Source organism: Pseudorca crassidens, chromosome 7 (genome assembly GCF_039906515.1).
Source record: "Pseudorca crassidens isolate mPseCra1 chromosome 7, mPseCra1.hap1, whole genome shotgun sequence".
In the NCBI taxonomy this organism is placed as follows: domain Eukaryota; kingdom Metazoa; phylum Chordata; class Mammalia; order Artiodactyla; family Delphinidae; genus Pseudorca; species Pseudorca crassidens.
The window spans coordinates 49,472,744-49,495,757 of NC_090302.1; the positions used below are offsets into that span (position 1 = coordinate 49,472,744).

General features: G+C 37.9%; 1 protein-coding gene across 14 annotated transcripts in view; it reads right to left on the reverse strand.

Moving 5' to 3' along the window:
• CFAP95 (cilia and flagella associated protein 95) overlaps positions 1–23,014 on the reverse strand; it is a 192,658-nt gene that overhangs the window by 82,107 nt on the left and 87,537 nt on the right. For 12 of the 14 annotated variants that reach the window (XR_010945003.1, XR_010945002.1, XR_010945001.1 and 9 more), the window contains one exon: positions 6,057–6,114. The exons of 1 other annotated variant lie outside the window; for it this stretch is intronic. Coding sequence is in view for 9 of the 13 variants with exons in the window: in XM_067744200.1 (XP_067600301.1) it covers positions 6,057–6,114 (58 nt within the window). In the remaining 4 variants the exon portion in view is untranslated. Of the gene's footprint in view, positions 1–1,141; positions 1,503–6,056; positions 6,115–23,014 lie in introns of those variants that run through there. One more of the 14 variants, XM_067744205.1, reaches the window with a different exon arrangement.

The following is a 23,014-nucleotide window of genomic DNA, read 5'->3' on the forward strand; positions in this document are numbered from 1 at the left end:
CTGTAAAATGTATTAATTTTTTTTCTTTCAATGGAAGAAACTCAAGGCCACAGTAAATTTCCAAATAGCACAGAAATATCAATATTTTAACAATGCTATATCTGTACCAGGGCATAGAACCCCAGTGATAGGATAGGCCAATCCTACCACTGTTGGTAATATTTTAAACAGAAACAGATATCTGTTTCTTACCTACTATGAAACACTGTATCTGTTTCTTACCTACTATGAAACACTGCTTGGATCCCTTGTAATCAATTTGGAATGCATGCCAGCTTTAAAACATAATTCTATTAAAAACTTCCTCAGCTTTTTATCTCTGAAACAACTAGGATATGCAACACTTTTTGCTTTAAAGCTACTTATACGTCTGGAAAGATAATTCAATAGGCACCTATATTTAGGAAAACAAAATGGTACTTCACACAAAATGATCAATCAGATGTACTCAAATGGCAGCTGCAGGGCTGAGAGGAGCCATGTACCTCCAAAGTGCTCCCACTGAGGGACTGGTCACTTGAATCAATCTTTGGCCCTACCTTTCTATCCTGATATATTGTAGGTTGACTTCTAACACCCATATTTAGAATCTAGCCAACACTCTGGCTTACCATTTTTTCACCTTCTCAAGTCAATGGCTCGGATTCCATTATAGAAACTCATTCCCATGACCACATCTTGGGATCTGTCATTCCCCAAAATTGTTCTACATCTGAAATATCAAAAAATTCCAGGACATTCCCTTTGCTCACTACTTCTAAATCTTCTCGCTCTCTCACTCCTTCACTACTGTCGTGCTTGTTCTTTTTTTAATTTCCTGGACCCTTCAACTTCCTGAGTTTGCTAGTCTGTGCCTGAACTAATTATTTTCCTTACTAATCCTTAGTTTCCTTACCATTACCCTCAGCTCACTTGTCCTTTGTCTCAAAGGCTCACATACCCTACAAATAGCCAGCTTTAGACCAATCTTCTGATGTAACTTCTCTGTAACTTTTCCTTTATTTTGGTTCTTTGGGAGAATGATAGGGAAGCTTTTAAGAGAAGGTATCTTTCATTGAAATTGGGTGAGTCATAATAAGTTCAGTAAGTCCCCTACATACGAACCTTCAAGTTGCAAACTTTCAAAGATATGAACGTGTGTTTGCATGACCATTCATGTAAATTAGTTCACGTGCCTGGTGTACATTGTCACGTGTGTGCATCCTCTACAAGTGGTTGTGCTTTTGTGTGCTTTACTGTCCAGCACTGTTGCTGTGCAACATGAGGAGCTTACTAATGAAGACGTACCTGATGAAATTGGAGGCCCAGAGAAAGGACGAAGAGAGACAAGAGGAAGAAGAAGTAACTGAAGAACTGAAGAGATTCACGACACAGGAAGTGGCAAGGGGATTTTCTTTATTTGAGGAGGCACTGTTAGTTTTTGAGGCACAGGACTCGAACATAGAACAGTACATGAAGTTTGCAGCAGCCATTCAGAATGCAATCCAGTGCTACCGTGTCATCTATGATGAGAAAAAAAGAGCTACTACCCAGACATCACTGGATCGTTTTTCAAGAGGGAAGATAGAATTGAATCTAGCAAGGAGCCAGAACCTGTGCCATCAATGTCAGGCATGAGTGAAACTGCAGCTTGCCCTCCATCTCCTATTGCTGACTATCCTCCAGCTCTACCATCTCCCACCTCCTCTCCCTCCTCCAGTCAGTAACTCTTCTTGCCAGTTCACTCGATGCCAGCCCCTGTATGCCGGCTGTTGTACTGTACTGCTGTACTTTTCAAGGTACTGTACTGTAAGATTTTAAATGTTTTCTTTATTTTTTGCATTTGTTTTTTATGTATTATTTGTGTGAAAAGTATTATAAACCTATTACAGTACTATATAGGCAATTATGTTAGTTGGGTACCTAGGCTAACTTTGTTGGACTTAACAATTGGACCATGAACACGCTCTTGGAACAGAACTTGTTTGTATGTAGGTGACTTACTGTACCCAGCTTTAAGAGGTGGAGTTCTGAAGAAGTAGCTTGCAATTCTCTTTCATTTCTCTCCTTGGAAATGATTTCATAGCTTCCTAATATTCTGTATTTATTCATTCACATCTAGAGCTATGGGGAGATAATTTGCATTCTCCTTAAGACTTCTTATGATGCTATCCCACTTTATGCAATTATGAATTAAGCAAATGTAAGAGACCATAATATAAAAATTTATAAAGTCTCAATTCATGCACAAAATTTAAAATAATACGAATCAAAATATTTTAAGATTTCTTCAGGAATTGCATAATTGCAAAGGTGGTAGCCTGAGTGAATGGTGAGCTATGTTTATGCTAAGGCCACATGGTGAAGTCTCTAGCAAGTAAAAAATATTCTCCTTATTTTGTCAGTATTTTATGAATCATACATTTGTTTATGTGCACAGTAACTTCTAAGTCAGAGTTCAGTCACTATTCTGCTGTTACTTAACCATTCATTGTCATTACAATTTAAAAGATTTTTTGTATTCTATAACAATGTAATGCAAGCATTCATTAATGGGGTGCTAGAAGCAGGGCTAAAAACATGCCTCAAAATCAATTCCTTTGATAAAGAACTTAGAAGTGAATGAACAAAACTCTAAATAAAGCCAAAGAACTGCCAGCGCATGCTGCATGCTGTGCTGTTAATGTGGAAACAAGCAACATGAGAAATACTAGAAATAATGCTGAAAAAAATAAAGCACAAATATACAACACAATAGCTAAAGATTCATGCACCCTGAGAACACATCGCACATTCTTTATATTTATGCTCTTGGGGAAACCAGTCCTTTGAATTTTGTGAGTTTTTAATTACGTGCCTTACAACTTCCTTTTGTTTGGAGATGGAGCCAAAGCCCATGTATATAAGGAAATGAGCCTGAATTGCATTTTAAAATAATATATTTGTTTCCTTGTGGGTTTTCTGATTATAAACCACCATGCTTACTACATTAGAAAATGCTAAAGATGAAGAAAATCACTTAGAATTTCACCATTCACTAGTCAACTTTACTAGCATTTTGACAGTTTCTTCAGGCTTTTTTCCTCTATACTTTTACATAGTTTGGATAAAATACACATACAATTTTGTATCTTAATGTTTTTCTTGACCTTAAATAAGAAGATTTATCAAGACAGTAAGAACTATCCATGGACTTTCTAAAGGCTATAAAATATCTCATCATGTGATTATAACCTATTTAATTAGTACTGTCAGAGAAGAAAAAAACTTTCCTTTACAGTTCTAGGTTCTTCTGACTGGTCTAAGAATTAAACTGACATGAGACAGATTAACAGGAAAAAGTCTAATTTAATTTCATACATACAGGAACCCCACATACATGAGAAGGTCAGAGTCCCTACATACATAAGAGGTTCAAAGACAGAAAGGTAAAATAAGGTATACACGTCATCCTGAGCTAAGGAATGGGATAGGGGCCTGGAGCTTCCAAGAAAAGGAGGTTTCACAAGACAATAAGAAAAGCAGATGTTTGGCAATTAGACATTTGCCCTACCATACAGATGGGGCTACTTAGCTCAAATTTATCTCTGTAATAACTTTTTTTTTTTCTGGGAAAAATTCCCAGTTTAAATTCTTCTAGGTAGTTAAGGGAGGAACAGTAGGTTATCTTGAACACACAGGGTCTCATGTCTTTAACTCAAAAAAATCCTCATGCAGGAGTGACAAATTTTGGGGAGGCTCAATCTGAATCCCTAGAGCACTACACCTAATACTAAAACATTAGGTAATTTCCAAGTTTTGCTGTAATACATAATTCAATGATGAGTATCTTTGGATATAAATTTTATCCCTGGTATGAACTATTTTTCTTTGGGGAAATCCTTAGGAGAATTATTAGATCAAATAGTATCTCAATTCATATCGCCAAATTCCTTTACAGAAAGATTAAAATAATTTACGATATTCCTGGCAATAGAAAAAAGTACCCATCTCACCCCACCTTTACTCAATTGAGTATTATTATTTTAAAAAATATTGCCAATTTTATTAGCAAAAAAATTTATTGCTTTAATTCATATATTTTATTATTTGTAGATTGGGATTTTCCCTGTATTTATCAGCTAGTTAATAATAATAATTTCCTACTTTGTGAACTGTCTTTATATGACCTTTGCTCATTTCCCTAGGGTTTTAACATTTTTGCGGCCAATAGGTTTGAGTTCTTTAGGTATTAAGCATATTAATCCATGAGCCATCATATATGCTTTTCTTATGGCTTGAATGCTATTTTTTAATGAGAAGAAATAAATAAGATTAAACATAACGAAAGTAGTATCATGAACAGTTTACTTCCCTAAATTGGTTATGCCACTGTTTCAAAAAACTTGTGATTATTCTCATGTTTATACTTTCAAATAATTTTCAGAATCTTAGAGTTCTGATAGAAAACAAAATCCATTGGAATTTTTAATGTAATTATATTAAATTTATAAATTTAACTTATAATTTAGTTTTCCAGTCCCCTCAAATGGTAGTTATTCCCTTGTATTTGAGATTTCTGTCTTAGTTACCTTTGGTGTATATTTATTTATTTATTTATTTTTTAATTTTTTTTTTTTGCAGTACGCGTGCCTCTCACTGTTGTGGCCTCTCCCGTTGCGGAGCACAGGCTCCGGACGCACAGGCTCAGCAGCCATGGCTCATGGGCCTAGCCGCTCCATGGCATATGGGATCTTCCTGGACCGGGGCAAGAACCTGTGTCCCCTGCATCGGCAGGCGGACTCCCAACCACTGCACCACCAGGGAAGCCCGGTGTATATTTATTAAAAAAAAAAAAAAAATCTTAATGCCTTCAGTAACAATTTATTATTATCTTCTTGGAATCTCTCATGGTTTGCAGTCAGATGGCAGCTGGAGCTGCAGTCCAAGCTTATTAGGGTGGATGTCCAAGATGGCTTTGTCGCTCATAAGTCAAGCTCATCAGTGTTCCTTCTCATGGCCTCTCCCTCCAGCAGAGTAGCCTAGATTTCTTACATGGTGGCTCAGGGTTCCAAGAGTTGGAAGCCCTGAGCCACCATGTAAGAAATCTAGGCTACTCTAGATTAAAGAGTAATAATTACTCTTATTAAAGATAGCCTAGATTTGGCATAGGATTCCTTTTGCCACGTTCTATTGATCAAATCTGTCATGTGACAACCTAAATTCAAAAGGTGGAGGAACATTTACCTCTTGCTGGGGAAGTGGTCTGTCCATCATCTTTGGAGACGAACTACCACATATTCTTTATTGATCTTTATTTGATCTAGAATTTTCTTCATAAAAGTATTTAAAATTTGTGTTGTTATAGTAGTTTGCATGTTTTTTCTTTTATAGCCTACTAAGCAGTTATTGCTAATATGAAGGAAAGATATTGTCTTTGATACATTTATTTATTTAGTAATCACCTTACTAACTGGTCTTATTCATTCTAGTTACTTATTTTAACATCTTGGTTCTCCTGAGAAGATAATCATACTATCTGAAAATAAAGATTTTTTTCTCCTCTTTTTCAATAGTTAAGTCTCTTATCTATTGCACCAGTTAAGACTTCCTAAAAAAGACTAATAGGAAGCAGCCTTGTTTTGCTTTTGTATAATTGTTGTATAATTTTTAAGTACAAGTTTATTGAAGTTGTAAGCTGGACATATTTTATCAACATACATATTTCCCAGAGCTAAATTAAACCACTTATTTTCATATGCTAATACAATACAAATGAATAGAAAGGTAGGTTCTTATTCCAGATAAATTGAATTTAGGGAGGGGGACAATAAAATAAGATGAGGAAGAAAGTAATATATTTTGGACACTGCAATATTTTCTCCCTGAAATCTATAAACTTATTCCCAAAATAAATCATAACCATAAAATATTCCATTAACTCCCACAAATAGCTAATATCTCTGAATAAATATAAAACATCATAAATCTCAGCATTCGTCCTTTCTTCTCAAGCATGACTATTTACACTACATGTAAAGAATCATATTAAGTACATAAATGTTTAGAATATGGCTTTTCAGCCCTCTTATACTCACACGTGGCTGATATTCATATGGTGGAGCATATTCTTCAGCATATGTTGTCAATGCACACCTAAGAAGGGTAAGTCAGTATTTAAGAAAAGAATGACTCCAAAAGAAAAATATTTAAAAATTTTAGTAGCATATGTTTTATATGCAATAAAAACATTTCAAGGAAGATTGGCCCTAGTAAAAATTTAAAACTTTTAAAATTCCCAGGTCTCATTTATAGTGTTAACTAACACCAGCAAGGTGCCTTCCTTCAATTACTTCCAATTCAGCACCACCTACTATTCTCCAGTACTAATGATATGCTACCAACTCCAAGTCCCTAAGCTCAGGTGCATTCCAGACAAAGCATTCTCTTTTCCACTCACTTTCTGCTTCTCAAACCTTTTTGACCCTATGCCCCGTGTTCTCTGTTAGATGACAACTGAAAAATAAGAGAAGACAACCAGGTGGACTGAGATTACATAGCTTCCCCAACCTCCACCCCATGACACACATAGAACGGGTGAATGAAATACATCCTCCTCTCCCAAGTCTACAAACACAGCCAAGGGAAACCACGCAGTGCTAGTAATGAAGAGGATATTCATTAGAACGGGAGGCCATAAGCTGATGTCCCAAGACTCAAAGCTGGAGTTTGAACTGCCTATCAAGGGCAGGAGACATGGCCTTGGGTTCACAGACGGCACAGAGCTAAACTGCTACTTACAGCCAGGAGTCTGTAAAGGCTGTACCTCATATCAAAGAGACCAAAGAAACTCCAGCCATCAGACCAGAAACTTGCAAGGAAGTTTCTCTCTTTCAGCATTCAGAATGGGGGAAAAAATTATTCTCCTATGAGAAATTACAGTCCTGCTTCTGTTCCTGGCAATATTATGGGATTAGATGGTCAAAGAAACTCCTCTGAGAACTACACTCCTAAAAATATCGGATACAATGAAATTTAAACATTTTAACGCATGGCTGACCTGGTGGGAAAGCAGAGAACTCAACAAGTAAAAGAATTCAAAAATAATTAGGAAGTCAACTAGGAATGGTTATTGGGTACAGGTGCTAATATTTATCTGCTGGTAAGCACCAATTGCTGCCGGTCTTTCAAGGTGTGATTTCCAGAAGGGCAGCATTAGCATTATCTGGGGACTTGTAAGAAACGCAAATACTTGGAGGCTAACCCAGCTCTGAATTAGAAACTCTGGGGGTGGGCCCAGCAATCTATGTTCTAACAAGTACTCTAGGTGATTCTAAAAGTCTGAGTATTGGCAATTAAAAGAATAAAAATTAGAAGTGTAACTTTCAAACCAGCAAATAGGATATTATTTTCAAATAACAATCTAATAAAAAGCAGGAGAGGAGAATAAAAGAGAAAAATCAGAAGAACAAATTAAAATCATAAAAAATTAAATATCTTGCCAATCACAATGAAAGTAAAGGGACTAAATCCATCAGTGAAAGTATTTTCTCGAACTTAAATTGAACATCAAGTTGTATGATACAGCCCAACTCTATGCTTTTTTTTTTTTTTTGGTTTTTGCTTTTCAAGTATAGTTGATTTATAATATTATATTAGTTTCAGGTACAGCATAGTGATTCAGTATTTTTATAGATTATACTTTATTAACAGTTATTACAGGGGGAGAGTTCCAAGAAGGTGGAGGAGTAAGACATGGAGATCACCTTCCTCCCCACAAATACATCAAAAATACATCTACATGTGGAACAGCTCCTACAGAGCACCTACTGAACGCTGGCAGAAGACCTCAGACTTCCCAAAAGGCAAGAAACTCCCCATGTACCTGGGTAGGGCAAAAGAAAAAAGAAAAAACAGAGACAAAGAATAGGGACGGGACCTGCACCTCTGAGAGGCAGCTGTGAAGGAGGAAAAGCTTCAACACACAAGGAAGCCCCTTCACTGGCAGAGACGAGGGTGGTGGGAGGGAAGCTTCAGAGCCATGGAGGAGAGCGCAGCAATAGGGATGCAGAGGGCAAAGCGGAGAGACTCCCGCACAGAGGATCGGTGCCGACCAGCACTCACCAGCCCGAGAGGATTGTCTGCTCACCCGCTGGGGCGGGCGGGGGTTGGGAGCTGAGGCTCGGGCTTCGGAGGTCAGACCCCAGGGACAGGACTGGGGTTGTTGGCGTGAACACAGCCTAAAGGGGGTTAGTGCGTCACAGCTAGCCGGGAGGGAGTCCGGGAGAAACTCTGGAACTGCCTAAGAGGCAAGAGACCATTGTTTCGGGTTGTGTGAGGAGAGGGGATTCAGAGCACCGCCTAAACGAGCTCCAGAGACAAGCGCGAGCCACGGCTATCAGCGCGGACCCCAGAGACGGGCATGAGACGCTAAGGCTGCTGTTGCCACTAAGAAGCCTGTGTGCGAGCACAGGTCACAATCCACACCTACCCTCCCGGAAGCCTGTGCAGCCTGCCACTGCCAGGGTCCCGGGATCCAGGGACAACTTCCCCAGGAGAACACACGGTGAACCTCAGGCTGGTGCAACGTCACACTGGCCTCTGCCGCCGCAGGCTCGCCCCACATTCCGTACCCCTCCCTCCCCCTGGCCTGAGTGAGCCAGAGCCCCCGAATTAGCTGCTTCTTTAACCCCGTCCTCTCTGAGCGAAGAACAGACGCCCTCAGGTGACCTACACGCAGAGGCGAGGCCAAATCCAAAGCTGAACCCCGGGAGCTGTGAGAACAAAGAAGAGAAAGGAAATTTCTCCCAGCAGCCTCAGGAACAGCGGATTAAATCTCCACAATCAGATTGATGTACCCTGCACCTCTGGAATAGCTGAATAGACAACAAATCATCCCAAAATTGAGGCAGTGGACTTTGGAAGCAACTGTAGACTTGGGGTTTGCTTTCTGCATCTAAGTTGTTTCTGGTTTTAGGTTTATCTTAGTTTAGTATTTAGAGCTTCCTATCATTGGTAGATTTGTTTATTGATTCTGTTGCTTTCTTCCTTTTTTTAATATACATATATATATTTTTCCTTTTTCTCCTTTTGTGAGTGTGTATGTGTATGCTTCTTTGTGTGATTTTGTCTGTATAGCTTTGCTTTTACTATTTGTCCTAGAGTTCTGTCTGTCCAGAGTTTTTTTTTTTTTTTTAGTATAGTTTTTAACGCTTGTTATTATTGGTGGATTTGTTTTTTGGTTTAGTTGCTCTCTCTTTCTTTCTTTTTCTTTATTACTTTTTAATTTTTTTAAGTTTTAATAATTTCTTTTATTTTTTAATTTACTAATTTTATTTTTTCCTTTCTTTTTTTTCCCTCCCTTTTCTTCTGAGCCATGTGGCTGATGGGGTCTTGGTGCTCCAGCCGAGTGTCAGGCCTGAGCCTCTGAGGTGTGAGAGCCGAGTTCAGGACATAGGTCCACCAGAGACCTCCTGGCCCCGCATAATATCAAACAGCAAAAGCTCTCTCAGAGCTCTGCATCTCAACACTAAGACCCAGCTCCATTCAATGACCAGTAAGCTACAGTGCTGGACACCCTATGACAAACAACTAGCAAGACAGGAACACAACACCACCCATTAGCAGAGAGGCTGCCTAAAATCATAAGTTCACAGATACCCCAAAACACAATACCAGATGTGGTCCTGCCCACCAGAAAGACAAGATTCAACCTCAACCACCAGAACACAGGCACTAGTCCCCTCCACCAGGAGGCCTACAAAACCCACTGAAGCAACCTTACCCACTGGGGGCAGACATCAAAAACAATGGGAACTATGAACCTACAGCCTGAAGAAAGGAGACCCCAAACACAGTAAGTTAAACAAAATGAGAAGACAGAGAAATACACAGCAGATGAAGGAGCAAGGTAAAAACCCACCAGACCAAACAAATGAAGAGGAAATAGGCAGTCAACCTGAAAAAGAATTCAGAGTAATGATAGTAAAGATGATCCCAAATCTTGGAAATAGAATGGAGAAAATAAAAGAAACGTTTAACAAGGACCTAGAAGAACTAAAGAGGAAACAAACAATGATGAAACAGCACAATAAATGAAATTAAAAATTCTCTAGAAGGAATCAATACCAGAATAACTGAGGCAGAAGAAAGGGTAAGTGACCTGGAAGATAAAATAGCAGAAATAACTACTGCAGAGCAGAATAAAAACAAAAGAATGAAAAGAATTGAGGACAGTCTCACAGACCTCTGGGACAACATTAAACGCACCAACATTCGAATTATAGGGGCCCCAGAAGAAGAGGAGAAAAAGAAAGGGACTGAGAAAATATCTGAAGAGATTATAGTTGAAAACGTCCCTAATATGGGACAGGAAATAGTCAATCAAGTCTGGGAAGCACAGAGAGTCCCATACAGGATAAATCCAAGGAGAAACATGCCAAGACACATATTAATGAAACTATCAAAAATTAAATACTAACAAAAAATACTAAAAGCACCAAGGGAAAAGCAACAAATAACATACAAAGGAATCCCCATAAGGTTAAGAGCTGATCATTCAGCAGAAACTCTGCAAGCCAGAAGGGAGTGGCAGGACATATTTAAAGTGATGAAAGAGAAAACCTACAACCAAGATCACTCTATTCAGCAAAGATCTCATTCAGATTCGACGGAGAAATTAAAACCTTTACAGACAAGCAAAAGGTGAGAGAATGCAGCACCACCATACCAGCTTTACAACAAATGCTAAAGGAACTTCTCTAGGCAGGAAACACAAGAGAAGGAAAAGACCTACAATAACAAACCCAAAACAATTTAAAAAGTGGTAATAGGAACACACATATCGATAAATATTATAAATGTAAATAGATTAAATGCTCCGACCAAAAGACATAGACTGGCAGAAGGGATACAAAAACAAGACCCGTATATATGCTGTCTACAAGAGACCCACTTCAGACCTAGGGACACAAACAGACTGAAAGTGAGGGGATGGAAAAAGATATTCCATGCAAATGGAAATCAAAAGAAAGTTGGAGTAGCAATTCTCATACGAGACAAAATAGACTTTAAAATAAAGACTATTACAAGAGACAAAGAAGGACACTACATAATGATCAAGGGATCAATCCAAGAAGAAGATATAACAATTGTAAATACTTATGCACCCGACATAGGAGCACCTCAATACTTAAGGCAAATGCTAACAGCCATAAAAGGGGAAATCGACAGTAACGCAATCATAGTAGGGGATTTAACACCCCACTTTCACCAATGGACAGATCATCCAAAATGAAAATAAATAAGGAAACACAAGCTTTAAATGATACATTAAGCAAGATGGACTTAATTGATATTTACAGGACATTCCATCCAAAAACAACAGAATAAACTTTCCTCTCAAGTGCTCATGGAACATTCTCCAGGACAGATCATATCTTGTGTCACAAATCAAGCCTTGGTAAATTTAAGAAAATTGAAATCATATCAAGTGTCTTTTCCAACCATAACGCTATGAGACTAGATATAAATTACAAGAAAAAAATACTATAAAAAATACAAACACATGGACGCTAAACAATACGCTAATAAATAACCAAGAGAACACTGAAGAAATCAAAGAGGAAATCCAAAAATACCTAGAAACAAATGACAATGAAAACACAACAGCCCAAAACCTATGGGATGCAGCAAAAGCAGTTCTAGGAGGGAAGTTTATAGCAATACAATCCTACCTCAAGAAACAAGAAACATCTCAAATAAACAACCTAACCTTACACCTAAAGCAAGTAGAGAAAGAAGAACAAAAAAACCCCAAAGTTGGCAGAAGGAAAGAAATCATAAAGATCAGATCAGAAATAAATGAAAAAGAAATGAAGGAAACAATAGCAAAGATCAATAACACTAAAAGCTAGTTCTTTGAGAAGATAAACAAAATTGATAAACCACTAGCCAGACTCATCAAGAAAAAATGGGAGAACACTCAAATCAATAGAATTAGAAATGAAATAGGAGAAGCAACAACTGACACTGCAGAAATACAAAGGATCATGAGAGATTACTACAAGTAACTCTATGCCAATAAAATGGACAACCTGGAAGAAATGGACAAATTCTTAGAAAAGCACAACCTCCAGAGACTGAACCAGGAAGAAATAGAAAACATGAACAGACCAATCACAAGCACTGAAATTTAAACTGTGATTGAAAACAAAAGCCCAGGACCAGATGGATTCACTGGCGAATTCTATCAAACATTTAGAGAAGAACTAACACCTATCCTTCTCAAACTCTTCCAAAATATAGCAGAGGGAGGAACACTCCCAAACTCATTCTACAAGGCCACCATTTCCCTGATACCAAAACCAGACAAAGATATCACAAAAAAAGAAAACTACAGATCAATATCACTGATGAACACAGATGCAAAAATCCTCAACAAAATACTAGCAAACAGAACCCAACAGCACATTAAAAGGATCATACCTCATGATCAAGTGGGGTTTATCCCAGGAATGCAAAGATTCTTCAATATATGCAAATCAATCAATGTGATATACCATATTAACAAACTGAAGGAGAAAGGCCATATGATCATCTCAATAGATGCAGAAAAAGCTTTTGACAAAATTCAACATCCATTTATGTTAAAAACTCTCCAGAAAGCAGGCATAGAGGGAACTTACCTCAATGTAAGAGAGGTCCTATATGACAAACCGACAGCCAACATTGTTCTCAATGGTGAAAAACTGAAACCATTTCCACTAAGATCGGGAACGAGACAAAGTTGCCCACTCTCACCACTATTATTCAACATAGTTTTGCAAGTTTTAGCCACAGCAATCAGAAAAGAAAAAGAAATAAAAGGAATCCAAATTGGAACAGAAGAAGTAAAACTGTCACTGTTTGCAGATGACATGATACTATACATAGAGAATCCTAACGATGCTACCAGAAAACTACTAGAGCTAATCAGTGAATTTGGTAAAGTAGCAGGATACAAAATTAATGCACAGAAATCTCTGGCATTCCTATACACTAATGATGAAAAATCTGAAAGAGAAATTACGGAAACACTCCCATTTACCATTGCAACAAAAAGAATAAAATACCTAGGAATAAAACTACTTAAGGAGATAAAAGACCTGTAATGCAGAAAACTGTAAGACACTGATGAAAGAAACTAAAGATAATACAAACATATGGAGAGATATACCATGTTCTTGGATTGGAAGAATCAACATTGTGAAAATGATTCTACTACCCAAAGCAATCTACAGGCTCAATGCAATCCCTATCAAACTACCAATGGCATTTTTCACAGAACTAGAACAAAATACTTCACAATTTGTATGGAAACACAAAAGATCCTAAATAGCCAAAGCAATCTTTTTTCTTTTTTTTTTTTCAGTACGCGGGCCTCTCACTGTTGTGGCCTCTCCTGTCACGGAGCACAGGCTCTGGACGCGCAGGCTCAGTGGCCATGACTCACGGGCCCAGCCACTCCGCAGCATGTGGGATCTTCCTGGACTGGGGCATGAACCCGTGTCCCCTGCATTGGCAGGTGGACTCTCAACCACTGCACCACCAGGGAAGCCCGCCAAAGCAATCTTGAGAAAGAAAAATGGAGCTGGAGGAATCAGTCTCCTGGATTTCTGACTATACTACAAAGCTACAGTAATCAAGACAGTATGGTACTGGCACAAAAACAGAAATATACATCAATGGAACAGAATAGAAATCCCAGAGATAAACCCATGCACATATGGTCACCTTATTTTTGATAAAGGAGGCAAGAACATACAATGGAGAAAAGATGGCCGATTCAATAAGTGGTGCTGAGAAAACTGGACAGCTACATGTAAAAGTATGAAATTAGAACACTCCCTAACACCATACACAAAAATAAACTCAAAATGGATTAAAGACCTAAATGTAAGGCCAGACACTACAAAACTCTTAGAGGAAACATAGGCAGAACACTCTATGACATAAATCACAGCAAGATCCTATTGACCCACCTCCTAGAGAAATGGAAATAAAAACAAAAATAAACAAATGGGACCTAGTGAAACTTAAAAGCTTTTGCACAGCAAAGGAAACCATACACAAGACCAAAAGACAACCCTCAGAATGGGAGAAAATATTTGCAAACAAAGCAACTGCCAAAGGATTAATCTCCAAAATTTATAAGCAGCTCATGCATCTCAATATCAAAAAAACAAACAACCCAATCCAAAAATGGGTGGACAACCTAAATAGACATTTCTCTAAGGAAGGCATACAGATGGCCATGAGGCACATGAAAAGATGCTCATCATCACTAATTATTAGAGAACTGCAAATCAAAACCACAATGAGGTATCACCTCACACCAGTCAGAAAGGCCATCATCAAAAAATCTACAAACAATAAATGCTGGAAAGGGTGTGGAGAAAAGGGAATGCTCTTGCATTGTTGTTGGGGATGTAAATTGATACAGCCACTATGGAGAACAGTATGGAGGTTCCTTAAAAACTAAAAATGGAACTACCATACGATACAGCAATCCCACTACTGGGCATATACCCTGAGAAAACCAAAATTCAAAAAGAGTCATGTACCACAATGTTCATTGCAGCTCTATTTACAACAGCCAGGACATGGAAGCAACCTAAGTTTCCATCGACAGATTAATGGATAAAGAAGATGTGGCACATATATACAATGGAATATTACTCAGCCATAAAAAGAAACAAAATTGAGTTATTTGTAGTGAGGTTGATGGACCTAGAGTCTGTCATACAGAGTGAACTAAGTCAGAAAGAGAAAAACAAATACTGTATGCTAACATACATATATGTAATCTAAAAAAACCCAAAAAACAAAAAACACATAGTTCTGAAGAACCTAGGGGCAGGACAGGAATAAAGACGCAGATGTTGAGAATGGACTTGAGGACACAGGGAAAGGGAAGAGTAAGCTGGGAGAAAGTAAGAGAGTGGCGTGGACTTATATATACTACCAAACATAAAATAGGTAGCTAGTGGGAAGCAGTCGAATAGCACAGGGAGATTAGCTCGGTGCTTTGTGACCACCTAGAGGGGTGGGATAGGTAGGGTGGGTGGGAGACACAAGAGGGAGAAGATATGGGGATATATGTATACGTATAGCTGATTCACTTTGTTGTAAAGCAGAAACTAACACACCATTGTAAAGTAATTATACTCCAATAAAGATGTTAATCAATCAATCAATAAAATAACATGGGGAAAAAAAAAAAAGACAGCATCCTTCCCTAATGGGAAAATACTAAGAACAAGTCTAAGACTAGAGGATTTGAACATTGACTTTCCAAGAAAAAGACTTGGAAAGTATGCAAGACTATAACAGCAGTCTTGGGAAGGCACTGCTCTGGCGACTAACGAGGTAAAGAAAAATAAGAAATCAAGCCCAGGAATTAAGGGTCCTAGAACCACCACTCTTCTAAAAAAGATGCCATTAATGAAATAAAGTTCACTTCACTGATTCTACAGAAGAAGGCACTCTTGAACCAAGATATTGAGGAAACTGTCCAACCTTCTCATTCCCCCGCTGTACAATTACCTGATTGCTACTAGTCCAAGAAAATTCAACATACTTAAACAGCAAAGGGCAACATTACTATGAGAAGAAAACAGTAAATGAAAATCAAAACTAAGCTGATGAAAATCCTCCCCAGAAACATTTTCCCAAATAGTCACAGAAGTCCATCAGCATTTCTATTCAATGATGTACTAGAGATTCTAGCAAATACCGTAATATAAGAAAAAGAAGAAAAGAAGAAAACTGCAATGGAAGAACAATATTTTCATTTTCCAACAGATGATAAGGTTGTATGTTAGAATACCCATGAGAATCTACAAATCATAAAAGGAGGCAAGTTCCAGGAAGGTTGTTGGATACAAGATCAATATACAAAAGTATCATAGCAATACACCAGCAACAAGAAATTAGAAAGTGTAATTAAAGTAGTAAAATCCCACTTATAATTGCAATAAAATCTCTAAGCTTCCAATAGGAATACAACTAATGTAAGATTGACATTTATGGAGAAAATTTATTAAAATGTTTAAAGGACATAAAATAACTCCTTTATTTATGATGGATGACTCAATGTATGTTACATATGTATATGTATATATATATATACATATATAATTTCTAAAAGGTTTACTGTCTGACATTTTATATATAGGTCTTGATTAAATTATAATTTAAAAGTCCTATTGCTAAAAAGACAGTATAAACAGAGTTACAAGAGAAGGTATAGACTAGAAGAAGGTATTACAAAATTAACCAACACAAGATTAGTACCGAGAATAAAAAATTATTATAAATCAATAAAAGACAAAATCCCATAAAAATGGATTTTTTAAATAACTAGCCAATTCACAGTAGAAGAAATTAGAATGGCTAATTATTATTTGAAAATAAATTCAGGCTTAAATTTCAGTCTTAAATTCAGTAATTAGTGAAATGCAAAGTAAAACAACAATGATGTACCATTTTATATCCATTAGACTGTTAAAAAGGAAAAATTTTCTACAATGTTGATAAGGATATGAAACAATAAACATATTCATACACTACTGGTGGCAATATTTTTCAAAATTGAAGGTGCACATATCGTAATACCCAGCAATTCTATTTCTGAGTATAAAGAAACCCTTGCATATATACTCAAGGAGACAAGTATACAGACACTCAATGAAGCCTTATTTGTAATAGTGAAATTTTGGAAATTAATGTTCATCAATAGGGTGGATATATGGATGGCTAGATAAATCATTTCTCAAAAAAATTATGAAGCAAATATGGTAAAAATATTAAGTTACATTATAACTGGCTAATGAGTAGATGGGTGTTTGAAAGTATTTTATATGGAAATATTCCATCTTAAAATGTTTAAGTGTGAATAGATGACAACGAACTTGTTTCCCTGCTTTATTCTCATCTAAAGTTATGACTCAAATGATATAATTATCAGGCAAATATCAGAGTTTGCTTTAGGCAGGCTGACCTTGCAAGCCAGCATCTGGCATCTCTCAACTCACTCATCAGGCGTTTTTCACAGGCAGAAACCCATTCCCCATGTTCAGGCTCTTCTCCCTCTCTTTATTTTCACCTCCCAGCACAGAGTCTGATACAAGGTAGCACTGAAAAATATTTACTAAATGAATAAAGCAATAAAAATAAAATTAAAATATAAAGAGATATCGATTTACCACAATGAGAATTCAAAGTAAATAGAGGCAGAAGATTATTCAATTATCTTTTTGAAAAGGCAATGTAGTTTGACCAAATGGAAACCTTTACAGCACTGAATGATGAATTTCAGTCAGTTACAGTTACTTATAAACTCTTTGTGATTCCCCCTTCCTTTTTTTATAAATTTGAAGAAGGTGGTAACAATCTTTAAGTGATATATTTAATCAAATTTGTCTTTTGAGAATAAAAATATGAAAAACCAACATGGATCTTCCTCTTAGATATCAGCTTAAAGTTGTAGCCAAATAAATAATATAAGGAAGGAAAGATCAAGTCCATTAGAAGAGAAATGGCCTTCAGAGAAACTCAGGAGAGCAAAAGGGGAGAAAGATAAGAGAGGCATTGGTTCTAGGCATATCCTGGGGAAGAGGTGCTCTGGCTCATAAATAGACCTCTCTGGTTATAGGAAGAGAGCTGGAGTATATCAATGTCAGGGCTCCAATCCAACTTATGGCAGCCAACAATGAGTTTAATTCACGTCTGGAGCCACAGGAGCAAGCCTATGCCATGTGGCCCTCCTCTACCACTCCATCACTATCCATAGCTGATAGGTCCAAATGTCAGCCTCCAGCCCATGTCAGTCAGAGATCTCCCATGGGATTTCTTAATAGACACCAATGGGAAAGGGTCAGTCACTCTCCTGTGATGAGAACCATGGGATGTAATGTCCCTACACTCAGAGGGAGCAAATGAAGCCAACAGGAAGAGAATCCTGGACGTTTTCTAGTCCTGATTCCAGCAGTCTCTGAAGCCCAGCTCTTCAATGGACCTTCCCAGAGTTCCATGAGGTATTCCAATACTGTTTTTAATTAACTCCCTTTTTGGTCGAAGATAATTTTAATTGTGCCTTCTCTCACTTACTACCAAAAGAGTCTTATTACAATCAGTCAGTCAAAGTCTGAGGCCATTGATCATTGTAAACATATAACTAACTCCCTTCACTCTGATTCCAAGCAAACTGGCAACCATTTGATTACAGTTTGGCTTTCTATACAGTTTTTTTTTTTTTTACTGAGAGAGAATGCTTTTATTAGGCTGACATGACTAGTGTGCTTGAAGATTTTATTTCTCATTATAAATTAACTAATTAGAATTCTGGCTTTTCTTGTGAGTTTAATGAGCACAAGTCAGTTTCCATGAGTCAGATAAATTCTGAAGCACAGATAAAATTGTCTTCCTGGAAATGTAAAACTAAAGACCAGATGCTGGTAAATTCACCAAGATAATGCCACCATGAAAGGACGCTTGGAAGTTCGCCAGCTGGCTTTCACCCAGCACCACCCACAGTTTGCCACATATGCCCTCTTCAACCTTTAACAGTTGTAAGGTAGAGAACAACTAAAGGTGTTTTGTAAGATGAGAAAGGAAAAGGAGTCTGATATTGAAGTTATCATTAAAGCCATGGTATTATTTAAAATACCTAGAGCTGCAATAACACCAGTGGTAACGTGTGATTCTGTGACAAGATGATGTACCAAAATCTAGGACAAGATGATGTACCCTGGAATCACGGTTTCTTAAATCTGGAAGAACTTTAAAGGTCAACTGATTCTTTTCTGTTTTGTCAAGAGAAGGGGCAGATATTTTCTTACCCACCTTCCCAGCAGCCAGAATAATGGCATGTGACATCTATTCAACAAATCAGATGGTCCCACCTAAAAATCTGCATCTAAGTTAGTAACTCAAAGAAGCAGAGAATTAATTTGGAATTAATCCGATTACTGGCAGCAGTAGAAGCAGCATCCATTATTTAGAATGAGTACAGCCACAGAGGGCCACGAATTCTACTTGACTCTGTGTGGTACTAGGGAAGGGGGATCTTACAGCCACTCTGGGAAATTCTGTCTCATTCTCGACAAGCAACCATCATTAAAAAAAAAAAATCTCATATTGAGCTAAAATGGATATCCCTGTCATTTCCTCCTTCTATTTACTAAGGAAGCCATGAAGACCAAATCCGACAGTTCTTCCACAACTGCTGAATGCCAGGACTATTTTTCAGAAAACAACATTGAAGAAGCCAGTGGGAAAGAGGTGGGGAGGAAAGATGAAGTGGAGGATAATTTGAATCTGCTTTTACTCCTGATCCAAGCCAAGCCCTGACTTAGTTCCCTAGCAGTTTAGAAGCAGTATTCCCCTCCCATCAAGAACACAGAGCTCTGAACCCAGAGATTCTAGTCTCTGCTTTACAACCAAGTGGTCATGGGGCCTTGAGCAAGTAATTTAAACCCTGTGCATCTTAATTTCCCTTATTAGTATCCAATCTATATATATTTATAGAAGGGATGGATTAATTAATGAGGAGTTGGAGTCCTTTATTGCCTCTGTGCTTTGATTTACTCATCTATACAATTAATAAAATACTTACCCAAATGACCTTGTAATGAATGTTAGGAGGAAAGGGATAGTGGACAATGCGTGTGAAAGTACTTTGAAGGATACGGAGCACTCTATCCGCTTAAGCATGAAAGACAGCGTACTATAGTGGTTAAGAGCAACACAGCCTCTGCAGTCAGACAGACCAGACATGAATTTAAAGCCCAGCTCTGGTGCTTACTAGGTAAGGAACTTTTGGAAAGTTACTTTACCTCTCTGAACCCCTTTGTAATGGAGATAGGTGCAGCCTCCATTTCAAAGAATGAGAATTAAATGAAATAAGGTACGAAAGCCCTTAGCTCAGTGCCAGACACATAGTATGTGCTCATTAACACTAGAAGAAAAAAACAATACTGCAATGATATTAAGTAACAGTAGAAGAACATGACTTACTTTGCATTTTAATTGGATTATTCAAGCTGCTGGATGGAGAATGGTTTGAAACGGACAAGACTGGAGGCAGAGGAACTAGTTAAGATATTTATATTAGCAGCTGGGTCTGGGTCAGTGACCTCTCTTATGCTCCAGTCTCAAATATCCACTTGCTATCTGACATTTGCTCTTCTTCCCATCTTCACTGCCTCAATGAATGGCCCCATTAACCCCCGGTTGCCTAAGCCAGAAGCCTGGTATTCTACCTCGAGTCTTCTTTACCCTCATAACTAACCAATCATCCAGTAAATGTCTATTCCTCTCTTTTAATACATCTAAAATCTGAACCTTTTTTCCCTCCACACTACCATCACTAAAGCTCAGGCCCTTATTATGTCTTGCCTTGATTAGTTCAACAGTCTTCTGACTGTAGTCTCAGGTGCCTACTAATCTGTTGTCTGCTTTATGAACACAAATCTGATCATTCCTACACCACATTTGAAAACCTTTCACTCCTGCCTGCAAGATAAAGTCCAAATTCCTTAACATAGCTTTCAGGCCCTGCTTGCTTTGTCCCCAGCATCCCTCTCCAACTTTAGCTGTCATCAGTGCAAACATGTACTCTGTGAACCAGGTATGCCCATCATAGGTCCCACTCCTCCCTGCCTTTATATGGCCTATATCCTCTGCCCGGGGTGTCCTTCTCTCCTGTTGGTCTGGCTAACTCCAACTCCTACTTCATGATTCAACTCAGGTATCACTATGTTTACCCTAGCATGTTGTAGGGTATAAGTTGGCTTATTTGACCCCTATTCCAACCTCCCTTCTCCCTTGTCTTTCTCTAATTAGAAGACTCTTGTAGCCAAGGGTGGCCATCTCACAATCTATCCAATAGATGTAAAATGAAGATCCTGAAGAGGGTTTCCTTTATCTCTTTGTTTTCCCACGTCTTCCTTTCTAGAACAGATTGCTGTTGGGAGACATAGTAACCATCTTGAGAGTATGGGGATGAAAGCTACCTAGCAAAGCTGGTAGAGAAGAAAGACAAAAAGACCTTGTATCCTTGATGACATTGTTTAGGTGCCACATCAGTCTTGAACTCCCTTATATTTCATGCTAGATGAACAAATTCCTTAATTATTCAAGTTGCTACTAGTTAGGTTTTCTGTTACTTTCAGTCAAGTATATTCCTTACTAATACATGAGTATTGACTGGTTAATTTTCTGTTTCATATATGAGATAATGAGCTACTTCAGGAATGGGGGTGTCTTTTGTCTCTATACTCCTAATACATAATAGGCACTCATTAAATGTTTATGTTGAAAGAATAAACTCAGATATGTGGCACAAATATAATTTCTTCAGGCCTAATAACTTTTGGAAGCCATTTGAAAACAATATATTGTTCTTACATGTTAGGGTAATAATTTAACTATGTAAGTAGCAAATATGGGACCAAATTAAATATGGATAGCAGCAAAGATTTCTGTAATTCTGGAAAGTTCTTATTCCTGTGAAACCACCTCTGTGGCTCAAAGATGCATAACATAGTACTATCCACTGGGACCCACTAAAGACTTATTTTAAGTAATTATAAATAATGATAAATTTATGACAATCACATAAACTTCCAATATTATAAAGAGTAATACTAGTAATAGAGGCTCATCATTAATGGCCATGGGATAAAAGGAAATGGGATTAAATATAAATTACACAACATTGACATTTTGAAAACCTTTACCACTCATTTGTTTTATTAGCTCATCAGTTTCAAAAGTTTGAACTGCTTGCATGCCTGATGGATTAGCAATGACAAAACTATACCAATAGGCCAAATAACGGTAGAAGTAGCCATGTAATCATGGTAGTTAGAGACATGAAGTTTGTTTTAATTACCTATTGCTGTGGCTTAAATGTTCCTGACTTAAAATAACAACCATGTTATTACCTCTGATTATTATGTAAGATGATGGGCTCAGCTGGGTGGTTTTTCTGCTCCATGTGATGTCAGTTAGAGCTACAGTCATCCAGGTATTTGACTAGACTGTAATATCCAAGATAGTTCACTCACATGGCTGGCAGCTGGTTTTGTCTGTTGTCTGGGAGCTCAGTTGGAGCTGTCAAATACAGTGTCTTAGTTCTCCACCATGTGGCTTGGGTTACTTATAGCATGTTAGCTAGAGTCCAAGAATCAGAAAGCAACAACTACCAGTCCCTTTAAGGTCTGCACTCAGAAGTCTGAGGATATCAGTTCTGCTACCTTCTATTGATCAAAGCCAGTCATAAGGCCAGCTCAGAATAACCTCTGCCTCTTCAATGGAGCTGTAGCATGCATGTACAGAGAGGGAAGGAACTGTTGGCGGCCACCTCGGGAGACAAGTGACCACACTTTCACCAGTACTTCCTTCAAGAGTTTGGTGCTCAAGGCTAAATGTAGCAATTATCAGCTCTGGGTTTACAAAGGAAAGTGATATTCAGAGTCTTAGTTGATCTATCATTCAGAGAAGCAGCTTAGTAGAGTAGCTAAGACCATGAACTTTGAGGTATGACTGTCTCAGTTAAAATCCTGGCTCATTATTACTTACCAGCTGTGAGAGTCTGAACATGTTACTTGACTTCTCTGTACCTTTTTTCCCCCCTCCATAGAATGTAGATGATGATGGAACCAACTCACAGAGTTTTTATAAGGAGTAAATAAGTCAGCACATGTAAAACTCTTATAATGGTGCCTGGCACATAATAAACACCATGTAAGTATTTGCTATTATTAGTATTACTCAAGTTATAAGTTATTCAAGCTTGATGACGAGAAAAAAAAGGGGAAATACCAGCTCACATAAAAAGAATATAATCGGAACTCTTTTTCCACACCTCTGCTTAGCTTCATTTACAGATAGATGCTCCACTAGCAGCAAGACGCCCTCTGTAACTTGTCACCTGGAGCACTAGAGGGCACCTTGCTCAAAACTCTGATTACTATCCTAGAGTGCTTTCTGATTGGCCTGGCCTGGGTCA